At 47.0% G+C, this 15764-nt stretch overlaps 1 protein-coding gene across 2 annotated transcripts in view; it reads right to left on the bottom strand.

Moving 5' to 3' along the window:
- Positions 1-15764, bottom strand: part of AP1G1 (adaptor related protein complex 1 subunit gamma 1) — a 126601-nt gene that overhangs the window by 56829 nt on the left and 54008 nt on the right. For both annotated transcript variants that reach the window (XM_075009218.1, XM_075009217.1), the window contains exon 6: positions 7171-7247. In XM_075009218.1, the coding sequence (XP_074865319.1) occupies positions 7171-7247 (77 nt within the window). The remainder of the gene's footprint in view (positions 1-7170; positions 7248-15764) is intronic.

The following is a 15764-nucleotide window of genomic DNA, read 5'->3' as shown; positions in this document are numbered from 1 at the left end:
AGAACTATCTATGACTCCATCATCTCTTTGTTGAATGGCAACAGCTTATTTAGAGCCTAGTATCCTTTATGGTAACAGAGAGATAGCCGTGTTAGTCTGTATTGTATCTGAAGAAAGTGGGTCTGTCCCATGGAAGGTCATCACCTAATAAATTATTTTGTTAGTCTTTAAAGTGATACATGACTGCTTTTTTGTTTTGATATTATCCTGTATGTACAGCTGGGATTACGTTTTCTAATGCACATTACTTTGTATATGTCAACACAATTTTATCTACAATTTTGTTGCCAAGTCAGCCAGCTTTGTGAGATCCCTTTGTAAAAGACAGTTACCTGTTCCGTAACTGGTGTTCTTTGAGATGTGTTGCTCATATCCATTCCAATTTGGGTATGCACCGAGTGCATGCCCAGTAGCTGGAAGCTTTTCTGCCCTAGCCAGTAGCCTTGGGGTCGGTGCAGTGCCCCCTGGAGTGGCGCCCATATGGCCACCCATATATGCACCACCCCCCGCTCAGTTCCCTCTTGCCAGCTACTCCGACAGAGGGGAAAGCGGGAGGGTTTTGGAATGAACATGAGCAACATATCTCAAAAAACACCAGTTACAGAACAGGTAACTGTCTTTTCTTCTTCGAGTGATTGCTCATGTGCACTTCAATTTGGGTGAATGCAAGCCAATGCCTAGGACGCGGGGCCGGAGCCCTGAAAGGTGTGCAGGACAGCCCTGCCCACTGCAGCATCTTCCCGTGCGTGCTGCGTAAGTGCGTAAAGTGCTGCGAACTTATGAATGGAGGACCAAGTGGCCGCTCTGCGGATGTCCTGGATAGGGACGCTGGCCAAGAACGCCGCAGAGGACGCCTGTGCCCTTGTGGTGTGTGCCCTGATCGGCAGAGAGGGAACCTCCGCCAGTTTCTAACTCTCACTGATACAGGCCACTATCCAGGAGGAGATCCACTGAGAGGAGACTGGATGCCCCTTCATCCTGTCTGCCACTGCAACAAACAACTGCTGTGACTTCCGGATGGGTTTGGTCCTGCCCATATAGAAGGCCAGTGCCCTCCAGACATCCAAAGTGTGTAGGCTCTGCTCCCTAGGGGAGGCATGGGGCTTTGGGTAAAACACTGGTAGGGTGATGCCTTGGTTAATATGGAAAGGGGAGACCACCTTAGGCAGAAACAGCAGGTGAGGTCTTAGTTTAACCTTGTCTTTGTGGAACACCGTATAAAGTGGGTCCACCGTCAGGGCCCTTAGTTCTGACACCCTTCTGGCTCAGGTAATGGCCACCAGGAATGCCACCTTGTAGGCAAGGAACAACATAGAACAAGAGGCGAGAGGTTCAAAAGGGGGAGCCATCATCTTAGACAAAACCAAATTAAGGTCCCGTGTTGGCAGGGGGGCCCAAACCTGTGGTTTGACTCTTTCTATTCCCTTCATGAACCTTTTTACCATTGAGTCTGAGAAGACAGAGAACCTCCCATCCCCTGGGTGCAACGCTGAAATGGAGGTCAGATGTACCTTTAGGGAGGATACTGACAGCCCCGTCTGCCTTAGAGCCAGCAAGTAATCTAGGACACATGGTACTGGGGCCTCTCCTGGGGACATCCCTTTTCGGGTGGCTCAAATGGTATCTCTCTTCCATCTGGCTACACATGCTACCCTTGTAGAGGGTTTCCTGCTGTTCAGCAATACTTCCCTGACAGGTTTGGAGCAGGCCAGCTCGACCAGTCTCAGCCATGGAGCCTTCATGCTGTGAGATGCAGTGCTTGGAGACTGGGGTGCCACAGTCTCCCCTCCTCTGGTGTCAGCAGGTCCGGGCGCAGTGGGAGCGTCTCCCGGGCGTGAGTGGACATCTCCAAGAGGGCCGAGTACCAATGTTGTTGTGCCCAGGCTGGGGCCACCAGGATAACTGATGCTCGGTCCAACTAAATTTTCAACAGCGTTCGGTGGATGAGCAGTATCGGTGGAAAGGCGTACACCAATGGACCCAACCAAGGAATGCTGAAAGCGTCTGCCCAAGAGCCTGGACTTCGGTTCAGGAAAGAGCAGAACGAACTGCACTTCGAACTGAGATGTGTGGCGAAGAGGTCTACCTGGGGATGTCCCCACCTCTGGAAAACTGAATTCAATACTTCTGTGTGTAATGACCACTTGTGGGCCATGAAGGACCTGCTGAGGTGGTCCGCCAGAGAGTTGTGAGTCCCAGGCAGGTAGAATGCCTTCAGGAGAATCTGGTGCTGGATGCAACAATCCCAAAGCGCGAGGGCCTCTAGACACAGGGGCGACGAGCACACACCCCCTTGTTTGTTTATATAGTACACTGCTGTAGTGTTGTCTGTGCTGACTGCAACACAGTGCCCCTTCAGCTCATTCTGAAACACTTAGCACACCAGCCAAACTGCTCTGAGCTCTCGCACGTTTATGTGGAGATGAGCATCGGTGTTGCCCCACAGGGCCTGCATCTGGTAGTCCCCCAAGTGCGCTCCCCAGCCCAAGTCTGAGGCATCTGTGAGCAGGGAGAGGGAGGGTTGTGGGGGAATGAAGGGCACTCCCATGCAGACTGACCCAGCTTCTAGCCACCAGTGCAGTGTTGTCAACACTGTTGGGGGTACTGTGACTAACTTGTCTATGTTGTCCCTGACAGGTTTGCATACTGAGGTGAGCCACGTCTGAAAGGGGCGTATTCGTAACCTGGCATGCTGGAGTACGATCGTGCACGCCATCATGTGCCCCAACAATCTGAGGCATCCCCTGGCCATTGTGGTTGGGAACCTTATTATAACTTGGATGCACGATGCCATCACTTGGACTCTGCTGTGGGGCAGAAACGCTCTGGCTTGCTCTGCATGGAGATGTGCACCCACGAACTCCATGACTTGAGTCAGGGCTAGCACAGACTTCGCATCGTTTACTAGGAAGCCTAACGTGTCGAACGTTGCCCTTATTAGCTGTACATGTTTCGACACCTGTCCTTGTGACCGACCCCTGATCAGCCAGTCATCTAGGTAAAGGAACAGATGCACACCCCACCTGCACAGGAAGGCTGCCACTACTGATATACATTTGGTAAAGACACTTGGGGCTGAAGAGAGTCCAAACAGAAGGACTGTGAATTGATAATGGTCCTTCCCCAGCACAAATCTGAGGAACCTCCTGTGAGGTAGATAAATTGCTATATGGAAATACGCGTCCTGTAAGTCGAGAGCAGCAAACCAATCCCCTCGTTCCAGCACTGGGATAATTATGCTCAGGGATATCATATGAAACTTTATCTTTTTTAAGAATTTGTTCGGGTTTCGTAGGTCCAAGATTGGCCTCAGCCTTCCTTTCACTTTTGGCATCAGGAAATAGCGGCAATAGAATCCCTGTCCCCGGAATTCCTGGGGAACTTCCTTTATAGCTCCCTTTTGGAGGAGGGTTCCTACCTCCTGTCTGAGCGCTATCTTGTGAGAGGGGTCCCTGAAGAGGGATGGGGAAGGGGGGTAAGAAGAAAATTGGATCGCATATCCCTTTTCCACCATGCAGAGGACCCACTGGTCCAAAGTTATGCTGCACCATGCATGGTAGAATGGGGATAGGCGGAGTGAAAATAAACACTGGGCTGGAACTATGGGAGTGGCCGGTGCGTCGCTCCCGACTGCCCCATCAAAATTGGTGTATAGGCCCGGGAGGGGTTTTAGGGTGGCCCTGGTCCTGTGTCTGGAGACTCTGATGCCTCCTATTATGATGGACCCTTCTCCTGTTCCCATCCCGTTGTTGTTGTTGGGGGAACTGCCTGAACTGGGGCCTCGAGTTAAAATGCCTCCTCTGGGTTGCTGGTGTGTATAGACCCAGCAAGCACAGCGCGGTCCAAGAGTCCTTCATATTATTAAATCTCTTATCAGTTTTCTCCGAGAATAAGGAGGGACCCTCAAAGGGGAGGTCCTGAATGGACTGCTGCACCTCCTGAGACCTGAAGCCATGCTCCCCTTCTCATGGCTATACCCGAGGCCATGACCCTAGTGGCTGCAACTAGGGTGGCCTGCAGTGCTGCTCTGGATAGGAGTCTGCTCCACTTCCAGGGCCGTAAATTCTGTCCTGGAGTCCGGTGGGAGCAGTTCAGCAAAACAGTCCATGGAGCTGGCTGTATCGTACGCATACCTACTAACCATGGCCTGCTGGTTAGCAATTCTCAACTGCAGGCCACCTGTACAGTAAACTTTTTTACCATACAGGTCCAGTCTTTTGGCGTCTTTGTTTTTGGGGGATGGCCCTTGAACCCCCCTCTCTCTCTACTGTTCACAGCATCCACGACAAGGGAGTCAGGGGGAGGATGGATCAACAGATGTTCATTTCCCTGTGCTGGGGCAAAGTATTGGCATTCATTTTTCCTAGCCGTGGGCAAGGCTGAGACCAGGGTTTGCCACACGGTCTTGGCTGTGCTGGCAATTGCCTTTGTAATGGGCAGTGCCACTCTGGATGGTCCAGACATGGAGAGGACGCTTGTAACAAGGTCTACTTCGTCCCTGACCTCTTCCGCCTGTACGCCCAGACTCTGAGCGACCCTCCTCAGCAGCTGCTGGCGCACTCCTCCATCCTCCAGCACCGGGGATGCGGAGGATCCAGCTAATGCCTCATCTGGAGAGGACAAAGATGAGGTCAATATACCCTCCAAGCCCACTGGTGCGGAGGGTTCTGGCACTTTTACTTGAGTCCCTGGCACCATAGTCTGTGGTGCCGTGCTCAGTGCCTGGGGTGGAGGGCCCCCAGCGGTCTCTGGTATGGCGCCATGACGACGGGGCCACTCTGCACCTTGGACGGCACTGGTTCTGTCAGTGCCGGTGCCCGCTGCACAACAGTTCCCAGTGCCTGTAGGGGCAGCGCCCATGCCTGGGTCACCTCTAACTGTCCCGGTGCCGACAACTCTGCCTGCTCCTCCAGTGCAGCTCCCAGAGAAGCTGTCGGTGCTGATCTCGGCACCTGAGGGGTGCCACGCACCCTGAATGGGAGTCCTGCATGCCGCCCGTGCACCTCATGGATCACCCACGGGATCCAGAAGGGCCATTGTGGTGTCCCCTGATGGGGTCTTTACCACTCTCCTTCTAGGGAGCGTCAAGTGGTGCCGGTGCCTGCTGTGTAGGGATGACCTTGTACTCCTGCTCCGCACCAAGCTGGAGTAAAGGGAGTCTGATTCCGATGTGGACCCTGACGCCGACGACCATGGTGGTACCGAGGGTCCTGTACCTCTCATTGGGTCTTGCGGGCTCTGTACCGTTTGTATGGCGCCGACCGTTTGTTGGGGTCTCACCAGCATCTGGAGCCGTGCTGGGGTCCCTGGAGCCTGACCCAGTGCCTGAAGAAATGGGTGATAAAGCCTCCTAGTGCAGCGTTTATAGCGGCACCATAATTTGCAGGAGGCCTTGTGCAGCACTAACAGCCTCCAGCGTCGAGGGCAGACTGGGAGAGTGCGGGCTCCCGCCTCGCGCTGGAGTTGACGCCCGCACTTCGTGACCTCAGTCACAGTGCGATCTGGCGGACTCCCCCGATGCCTGTCTTTGCCCTCTTCTTTCTTGGGACCAACCCCGGTCCCATCTTCTCTTCTTATGAAGCACCAGGGACTGGCTCTAATGGCGGCGGGAAGCGCTAGACGCCGAGTCCCGCTCTTGGTGCCGAGAGCCCTCTGACGGCACCGATGGTGCCGGAGCGCTCTGCACCGAAGATGCAGCACTCTGCATTCCCGCCGAGGAGTTGTCCAGACGCCAGGCTGACTCCATCATAAGAACTTTCAGCCTTTGAGCTCTATCTTTTAAAGTCCTGGGCTTGAAGGCCTTGCAGATAGAGCAGCGCTCCCGTAGACAAGTCTCACCAAGGCAACCCAAACATGCCTCATGCAGGTCACTTTTGGGCATACGTTTGCTACATCTCGAACAGTTTTTAAACCCCGGGGAGCCAGGCATCCCCAGGCGCCAAGGGGGTTAAAGACCCACCTCGGCTTACTAGGTGCTAAAAAGGCACTATTTACCTACGAAGATAACTACCTAAACTATTTACAACTAATTAAAACAATAAAGGCTACCAGCAAACTGGCAACAAGAGTTAAGGTCCAGCAACTAACAGCGCAGCTAGAAGGAACTGAGCTGGGGGCGGGGCAGGCGGTGCATATATGGGTGGCCATACGGGCACCACTCCAGGGGGTGCTGCACTGACCCTAAGGCTACCGGCTAGGGTGAAAAAGCTTCCGGCAACTGGGCATGTGCTCGGTGCACACCCAAATTGGAATGCACATGAGCAATCAACTCGAAGAAGAACTCTTTGTGGTCTGCTTTGGACATACGTATGTGATGTTGACAATTTGAGTTTTAGTAGGCATTAAAATTCAAAAAGCTAAAGCTTTGTTTCTACTGTCATTAATAATTGTCTATGCTCCCCTTTGTGACACCATCCCTATAATTTTGCACAGCTATGAACATTTGATAAAAATAGATAAAATTAAAACAGACTTTTATATTAGTCAAAATGATGAAAAAAATTAAATTCTTCCAAGCTTCATTATGCTATGAAAACTTCCATTCCGCCTTTTCCTGAGTGGGAATTTACAAAGCTGTAAGGTTAACAGTTTGATTTTAGCTCCCCATCTTAAATAAAAAAAGGAAAGAATATTAAACTTTATCCCATTCTAGATGTCATCACTGTGCAATCAACTATAACTGAATAAAACAACAAAGCAGCCATGGAGCACCTTGAAGACTAACAAAATGAGTCTTTAAGGTGCCATATGATTGCTTATTTATTTTGTTAGAATATAGACTAACAGGGCTACCTCTCTGTTACTATCTAACAGGATAACATATTTAGGGGACTTTCAAAGCATCTTTAACTCTGGGACAAGTTTCACAATCTTCATATATATAAGTGCTTTGTCGATAGCTTATAATTTACTCCTCTCCTACATTTACAGGGAAACTCAAAGATGAGCCACATGGAAAATTTCTGATTTAATTCTTTGGTGACACTGTGTGACACTGTATCTGAAACAGAAAACCTGTATTACCATCACATGCCTCATTCAAAAACGGCTGCACAGATTTCTCTCAATCTTTTGGACATCCCATTGGCTAAGACCAAAGACAGAAGGGTTAGACCAGATGCAGCATGTAAACATTAGCCTTTGGGGATACTAATACATAGCTGGACTTACCTTTCTGAAGTGTGCTAACATATCTGGACTTCTCTCACACATTTCTGTGAGGAGGACAACTGACGTGTGAAGAACACCTACAAAGCCAGAAATACATCTAGTTATTCAGCTTTCACTTATAAAGGCTCCAGGCACCTGACAAAATATTGAACATAAAAATAACCATAGGGGGTGAGATCAATACTCTATCTAGCCTGGTATCCTATCTTCCAACAGTGGCCAGTGTGAAGTGCTTGAGAAGAAGTGAACAAAACATTGCAATTTTGAGTGACCTGTCACCTGATGTCTAGTCCCAGCTTCTGAAGTTGGAGATTTAAGCACATCATCTGTCCTTGACCATCTTGTCTAATAACCATTTTGGAACTACCCACCAAGAACTTATCTAATTTTTTTTAAACTCAGGTATGTTTTTGACCTTCACAACATCCCCTGGCAACAAGTTCCACAGGCTGACTGTGTTGTGTGAAGAAATGCTTCCTTGTTTGTATTCAACATACTGCATATTAATTTCATTGGGTGATACCAGCTCTTGGGTCACTGGAAGGGATAAAGAACTCCTCCTCCTTTCTCTGTACAATACATGAGTTTACGGACCACTGTCAGAGCACCCTTCAGTTCTCTTTTCTGACGTGAACAGTCTCAGTATTTTTCATCTGTCATGACATGAAGCCATTCCATATCCCTTATATTCACTGGCGACCAAAGATGAGAATGAAGAGGTGCTCATGAACGAGGAGAAAATTATCATCAATGGACAAGATATTGCACCAATCTATACAAAGCACAGATGGACCCAAGTGTCTCAGAGAGACTGACAGAAGAACTAGAAGAGATAACTTCACTGAGCATAGAGAGTGAGACCAATATTGTGAAGGAGGAAGTAGAAAAGAGCAATGAAATGATTAAACAACAAGAGCCCTGGAAATGATAAAACCACAAGAGAGATGATCAAATATGGCAGAGAAAGTATCATTCAGGAAATACACTTGACTAAGTAATATAGCATGGAAAGAAGGGAAGGCACCTAAGGAATGGTCAAGATCTGTGCTAGTGACAATACACAAGAAATGAAGTATGCTGGAATGCAAGAACTACAGAACAATTACCCTAATGAGTCATCTAGGCAAGGTGCTGATGATGATGATACTGAGGGAAAGACTAAGATCACAGATAGAAGAACATCTAGCAGATGAGCAAGTGGGGTTCAGGAAAGACAGAAGTACCATACAGCAGATACTAGCACTAAGATTGATAGCAGAGAAAGCTTGACGAAAGAACAAGAAAATATACGCTTGCTTCGTCGATTTTCAGAAAGCATGTGACAGTATAGATCAGAAAGTGACTTGGGCAGTGTTGTGAGTCATATGGAGTGGATAGCAGACTGGTACAGTTGTTGAGGGACATCAATCACAATGCGGGAAGTTGGAAAGTTTGTTTAGAATGAGTAAAGGTACGAGACAGGGAGATTCAATATTGCTGAGTATCTTCACCACTCATCTAGAGAGAGCGACGGACAAGATCAAGGAAGAGGTAGAAGGGATATCTGCGCATGGGAAAAGAATTAACTTGAGGTTAGCGGCTGATATCGTTAGCACTGAGGAAGATGAGGAAAAGCTAGTGAAAATGGTGCAGGGGTACTAAATGAGGAAGGGAAGCAGTACAGACTGATTATGAACATTGATAAAACAAACAATGGCATTTGGAAATAAGGCAATAGGAAGCAAGATCAGTGTAGACGGGATTGAACTAGAGAATGTAGAGAAGTTCACATATCTGGGGAGCAACATGATATATGATCTAGACAGCATGAAGAAAACAGTGGCTACAATAGCGAAAGCAAGAGTGAGTGTGAAGGTGATGGATAAGATCTGGAAAAGCAAAGCGATTAGCTTAGGAACGAAGCTGAGCCTCTTGAAGACGTATGTGTTCAGCAGCATGCTGTATTGATATGAGACATGGGTAATAAAGAAAAATTCAAAGAGAAGAATATTGGCATTCGAGAGGAGTTTTTTTATAGAAAGATCCTGGGAATAGGATGGATGCAGAAGGTCACCAGCCAGGAATTATACAGGAAAATACACGTGAAAGAGAACCTACTGAAGAAGGTTATACAATGGAAGTTACAGCTAGTCGGGCATATTTGCAGAATGAACAACGAACAAAAAAAGAACAACAAAAAAAAGACCCTGGTATTCGGCAAGTTCAAATAGGAGAGGCAAACACCACAGAGAATGGGTAGACAAGATAGCAGATTGGTGTGGAGCTAGTCTTCAAAAACTAAGCCACTCCGCACAAGACAGGGAAAGATGGAAGGAAATAGCGAGAGAGGCATCAGACACCAATGGGCTCTGAGCCCGTGGTGGATGATGATGATGATGATGATGATATATTCATTGACCTTCTCTGCACCTTTGCCTTTCTACTAGAGCTTTATAGACCTACACACAGAATTTAAGGTGCGGGAGTACCATGGATTCATACATTAGGATGACATTTTGTTTTATTATTCATCCATTTCCCAATGATTCATAAAACTGTTCGCCTTTTTGACTGACATTTCACACTGACCAGTTGATTTCAGTGAACTATCCTACAATGCCTTCAAGATCTCTTTTTTAAGTGGTAACATGTAAATTAAACTCCATTATTTTGTCTGTGTAGTTGGGATTATGTTTTCAAATGCAAAATAATGTACACTGATCAAAACTGAATTCCATCTGCCATTCTGTTACCCAGTTTAGTGAGATCCCTTTGTAAGTCCAAAGCTGACTGAGGAATTAATTATCTTGTGTAATTCTGCCATCTCCCTGTTTGTCCCCTTTTCCAGATCATTGCTCAATATTCTGACTAGCACAGATCTCAGTACAGATCCTCAACGGTCCCAGAAATTGACCTTTTATTCCTACCTGCTTCAAAAGTATCCCACACAACTAGGTGATTGGGCAACAAAATGGCAAATAATTAAAAAATGGTCAGGAATAAGATAACCTATTTTATGGCCACTACATAAATCCATGGTACCCCTACATCTTCAATACAGATGTGGTCGTCACATGACAAAAAAGGATATACTGGCATTGGAAAAAGTTCAGTAAATGGCAACAAAAATTATTAGTGGTCTGGACCGGGAGCCATATGAAGAGAAATTAAAGAGTCTTGGACTTTTCAGCTTAGAAAAGAGGAGACTAAGGGACAAGGGGGTTATGATAGAAGTCTATAAAATCCTGACAGGTATGGAGAAAGTGAATAAGCAAAAGTTATTTACGTGTTCCTATACAAAGGCTGTGTCTACACAGGCACATATCTTCGAAATAGCCATATTTCGAAGATTACTAATGAGGCGCTGAATTGAATATTCAGCGCCTCATTAGCATTAGGATGCTTCCGGCTGTGGTGCTTCGAAAGCACCGCTTTCAAAAGCGCGCGGCTCCCCACTGCTACATGAGGGTCCTTTTGAAAAGGACCCACACCTTTTGAAATCCCCTTATCTCAATCACTGATGGTGACTCCTGATTGGGATAAGGGGATTTCGAAAGGTGTGGGTCCTTTCGAAAAGGACCCCCGTGTAGCCACACCAAGCCACGCGCTTTCGGAAGTGGTGCTTTCGAAGCGCCGCGGCCGGAAGTGTCCTAATGCTAATGAGGAGCTGAATATTCAATTCAGTGCCTCATTAGTAATCTTCGAAATGGCCATTAGCAAGGCTATTTCAAAGATTTGTGCCCGTGTAGACACACCCTAAGAGAAAGGGGTCACCAAATGAAATTTATAGGTAGCAGGTTTCGAACAAACAGAAGGAAGTTTTCCTTCAGACTGCACATAGTCAGCCTGTGGAACACCTTGCCAGAGGATGTTGTGAGGTTGGGGACTTTATCAGGGTTAAACAACTAGATAAATTCATGGAGGTTAGGTCCATCAATACTTATGAACCAGGATGGGTAGAAATGGTGTCCCTAACTTCTGTTTGTCAGGGGCTGGAAACAGATGACAGGAGAGGGATCACTCCTGTTCGGTTCAATCTCTCTGGGGCATCTGGCTTTGGCTGCTGCCAGAAGACAGGACACTGGACTAGCTGGAGCTTTGGTCTGACCCAGGGTGGCCATTCTTATGTTCTTGAAATCTGATGGGCAGCCAGAAATATCTGGAGGAGATGGAAGACTTGGTACCTGTTCCTGGGACATAGGGATTGTTCTAAATTTCTTGGTAAGTCCCATGTTTTAAGACTGCAGTGTCCAATATGCTGTCTGTTTATCACATGTAGTGAATGGGACAGCATGATGTGGTGAAGCGGCTCCTTAGAGCTGCAGATGTGGAGTTCCCTCCGCCCATGTACCCCGCTACTTGGTGGGAACAAGCGTGGTGGCAGCGGCTCCTCCTCCGGCTCGCTCGGGCTGCAGGACAGCTTGCACAGGGTGCTTCATGGCTAGGCAGCTCTCAGGACTCCAGCGGCAGAGCAGCTCAGAGCTTGGGGTGGCATGGCTCTGGTGAGTCACCAGCAGTTTGTGCAGGGATAGGATAGTGGACGCCTAGCCAGGAAGGTGGTGGGGGGGGGGGGGGCGGGAACATGGCAATCCAGTCAATTGCTTCTGGGCACTACAGTTTTAAGATTTTCTGATGGACCCTCAGCAGCAGACAAAAATGGATTCCCTTCCCATATGTTTTCACATTTGGGTAGGAAGCTGCAACCTTCTGTTTTGTAACCCTTTGGAACCACTAAGGTTGCACCTGAAAGACACTCACAACTTAAGCTCACACAAAGCACAAGCTTACTTGCTCAGCAATCCTTGTCACAGGGAGCACACAACATCCATGTCCCAGAGCATAACCTAACTGTGCCAGGTGCACTTCAAACACATTTTTGACCTAGTAAAAGAGCTACAGTTGGTGCACTAACTCCTTCTATTCTGCTGATAGCCTGACACCAAAATGGTCTAGGAGGAGTCTGATCCCTAGTCACTTTCAAAAACAGGGCCTCAGAGCTTCACTGTTCTCCTGGTCTGACAGATGGTGAGGCTGGCTTCCCAGCATAATGCAAAGCCCTCCTAACAGAACAGTAGAGCTGACTGAGTTCTTTTCCTTGATACATTAGAGAGGGAAAGTTACTGGGATTCCAGGGATGTAGGACCCAATTTCCTGTTCTGCCAAAGACTTAATATGTGACATTGAAAAAGTCACACATCTCTCTGTGCCTCACTTCATCATCTGTAAGAAAAGACACATAGTCCCTTCTTGCCTTGCAATGGTGCTGCGAGGAAACATATATGAAAAACTGAGGTACTCAGATATGGTCTGTTACCATTTTAATTAGTCCATGTCTCAAGTACTCCAAGTAGTATTCTAAAACTTAAAGTCCACAAGCAACCATTCCCTTCCCCTCCCTCAATCCCTTAGGTGTGGTACAACCAAACATCCAGCGGGGCAGGCTGCAGAACTAGAACCAAAAGGTGTGGCAGGCTGGATCAAGACTTGTGGGGAGTGGTCCTACATAGAAGAGCCTCAGGTCTGAAATACAGCCTTAGTCAGTGACCTCTTCAAAGCCTGCCGTAATGCTCATCTATATCCCGAGGATACTGCATAGCCAGATATAGGAGAAGAGTTTCAGTCAAAGATTATGTCATTAGAATTCTGTGTTATGTGAATGGGCAAGGAGTCAATTGTCTGGATATTTGTCCTTATTTTAAATACCTCATACAAGTGCTTCCAGCTTGGAAAACAGATGTGAAAAACAGCATACATCTCCAAAAGGAAATTTTGTTTCCAGATAGCAAACAGAGAAATAATCTGTTTTAAAATGCAGTTAGAGTGCAAAATGCAACTACGTAAAAAAAGCAGCCCTTTTTACCCAACAATGTACTGTCCAATTTAAGAACCGCCTAACTAATCTGCTCCAGGTAGCACCACAGAGATCTCACTGCTCTCAGAATGTAAGTTGAACTCTATTCTGCTTCGTCTACTACTTCCAAGTGCATCATCTTTATAAACAGTAATTATCTGAGACAGAAGCTGAACTTTCAGATCCCAGATGGAGTTTGCAACTCTAGCAGATGGAAAATCTTTTGCCTTGCACAAAAAGTAAGAGTGACCTGGAATCAAAGAGACAACATGGAACCTTAGAGTGTCATTCTTACAGATGAGAAACATACCACAAATCACATAACAGAGTTTGCTACAGTCCCTTATTCACCATGCTTGCGAACAGGAGGGAGTTTTGAGAGGGGCTCTCTGGAGGAGCGATTTCTGGCACCGTGAGGTAAGCGGCTGTCTGGAGTGTGCATGTGTTTTGTGCTTGGGGGTTCTGGGCTTGTGTTTGGCTGTTTGTTTGGAGGTTTTTGAGTGCTGAGCAGTGTATTTGTTTGTTTGAAAGGCCATGTGCTCAGAGTGGCAGCTGGAGGCTGAGAGTCATAGTTGGGATTGAAATCAAACTCTCTGCTTATTGGTCAATCTGTAGCCAGAGGCCAGGGCTATCAGGAAGGCCAGAGCTTTACAAAACCTGCTAGATAGCAACCAGGGGAGCTTGCGAACATGCAACTACAAACAGGATGAAGTTTTGAGAGGGCATTATTTCCTTCTGGCATAGAACATATGTCCCAAGCCTTTAAATAAAAACTCCATTTATATTCAAATTATTCAATAGAGAAAATGCAGGCAGAAGCCCAGCAGCAGAGTGGGGGCTATCCTGTTTACTGAATAGAGTGTAACATGTATGACTACCTGCCCTGTGGGCGGGTGGTGTGTGTGTGCTCTTTGCAAGGAGCTCCTGACCCTCAGAGACCAAGTTTGGGCTTTGGGAGCCAGGGTGGCTGAACTGGGGGAGCTCAGGGAGGCAGAGAGGTATGTGGACGAGGCTTTCTGGGACACTGTAGTACTGTCCCACCTCCAGCCTGAGAGCCCCAGTGCTCTTAAGGAGGATGAAAGGCTCAGGGGAAGAGATCAGCCATTGGAAGCTCAGGGAAACCATCCCATAGTTGGGACCCTCCTTCCAAAGGATGTTACGGTATCCTCTTACGCTAAGGATACCTCTCCAGGGGAGGGAACGCCTGTTGTTAGGAAAAGGCGGGTGTTAGTAGTGGGTGATTTGATCGTTAGAAACACAGATAGCTGGCTTTGCGATGACCGGGAGAACAATATGGTGACCCGCCTGCCTGGTGCGAAGGTTGCGGATCTCTTGAGGAATCTACGTAAACTAATGTGTAGTGCTGTGGAAGAGCCGGTGGTCGTGGTACATGTTGGTACCAACGACATAGGAAAGGGCAGGAGAGACGCCCCGGAGGCCAAATTTTGGTTGCTAGGAAAGAGACTGTAATCCAGGACCTCTAAGGTGGCATTCTCAGAAATGCTTCTTGTTCCACGCTTAGGGCCAGGCTGGCAGGCAGAACTTCAGAGTCTCAATGCGTGGATGAGACGATGGTATAGGGAGGAGGGGGTTAGATTTGTTAGGAACTGGGGACACTTTTGGGAGGAGGGAGCCTATACAGGAAGGATGGGCTCCACCTAAATCAAAGGGGATCCAAACTACTGGCACTAAACATTAAAAAGGTCGTAGAGCAGTTTTTAAACTAAGAGATGGGCGAAAGCCAACTGTTGCAGAGGAGCACGTGGATCAGACAAACTCCTCTTAGAGGAGAATCCATCAAAAGAGATACTCTAGGCTTTAGTAAAAAAGAGAGGAGGGAAGATATCAAACAACGGGCTAGATCAGACAATCACATATAAAAGAATCTGATACATCTGGGATGGGAAGACAAATAAGCAGAGGCAAATCTTTAAAATGCTTCTACACAAATGCTAGAAGTCTGACTAATAAGATGGGTGAACTAGAGTACCTTGTATTAAAAGAGGAAATTGACATAATAGGCATCACAGAAACCTGGTGGAATGAAGACAATGTATGGGACACCATCATACCAGGACATACAATATATTGGAAGGATAGAATGGGCCATGCGGGTAGCAGAGTGGCATTGTATTGAAAGATAACGTAGAATCAAATGAAATAAGAATTTTAAATTAATCAAAATGTTCCCTAGAATCACTATGGATGGTAATTCCAAGCTCTACTAAGAATATAGCAGTAGGGATATATTATTGACTGCCTGAGCAGGACAGTGATAGTGATGTTGAAATTATAAGGGAGATTACAGAGGCTACCAAAATAAAACACTCAATAGTAACGGGGGATTTCAATTATGCCCATATTGACTGGGTAATAAGGATGAGATGCAGAAATAAGATTTCTTGATGCCGCTAATGACTGCTTTTTGGAGCAGCTGGTACAGGAACCCGCAACAGGAGGGGCAATTCTCGATTTAGTACTGAGTGGAGAGCAGGGTCTGGTCCACAAGGCCACTATTAGAGAACCATTTGGGAATAGTGACCATAATGTAATAACATGTAATATTCCTGTGGTGGGAAGAACACCTCAGCAGCCCAACATTCTGGCATTTAATTTCAAAAGGGGAAATTATGCAAAAATGAGGAGGTTAGTTAAACAGAAATTAAAAGCCAGAATGACTAGAACAAAAACCCTGCAAGCTGCATGGAAGCTCCTATAAGACACTATAATAGAGACCCAATTTAAATGTATACCCCAAATTAAA

The sequence above is a fragment of the Carettochelys insculpta genome, chromosome 14, assembly GCF_033958435.1.
Source record: "Carettochelys insculpta isolate YL-2023 chromosome 14, ASM3395843v1, whole genome shotgun sequence".
Lineage (NCBI taxonomy): Eukaryota > Metazoa > Chordata > Testudines > Carettochelyidae > Carettochelys > Carettochelys insculpta.
The sequence above is the reverse complement of the archived record's forward strand: the minus strand, read 5'-3'. Positions and strand labels throughout refer to the sequence as shown.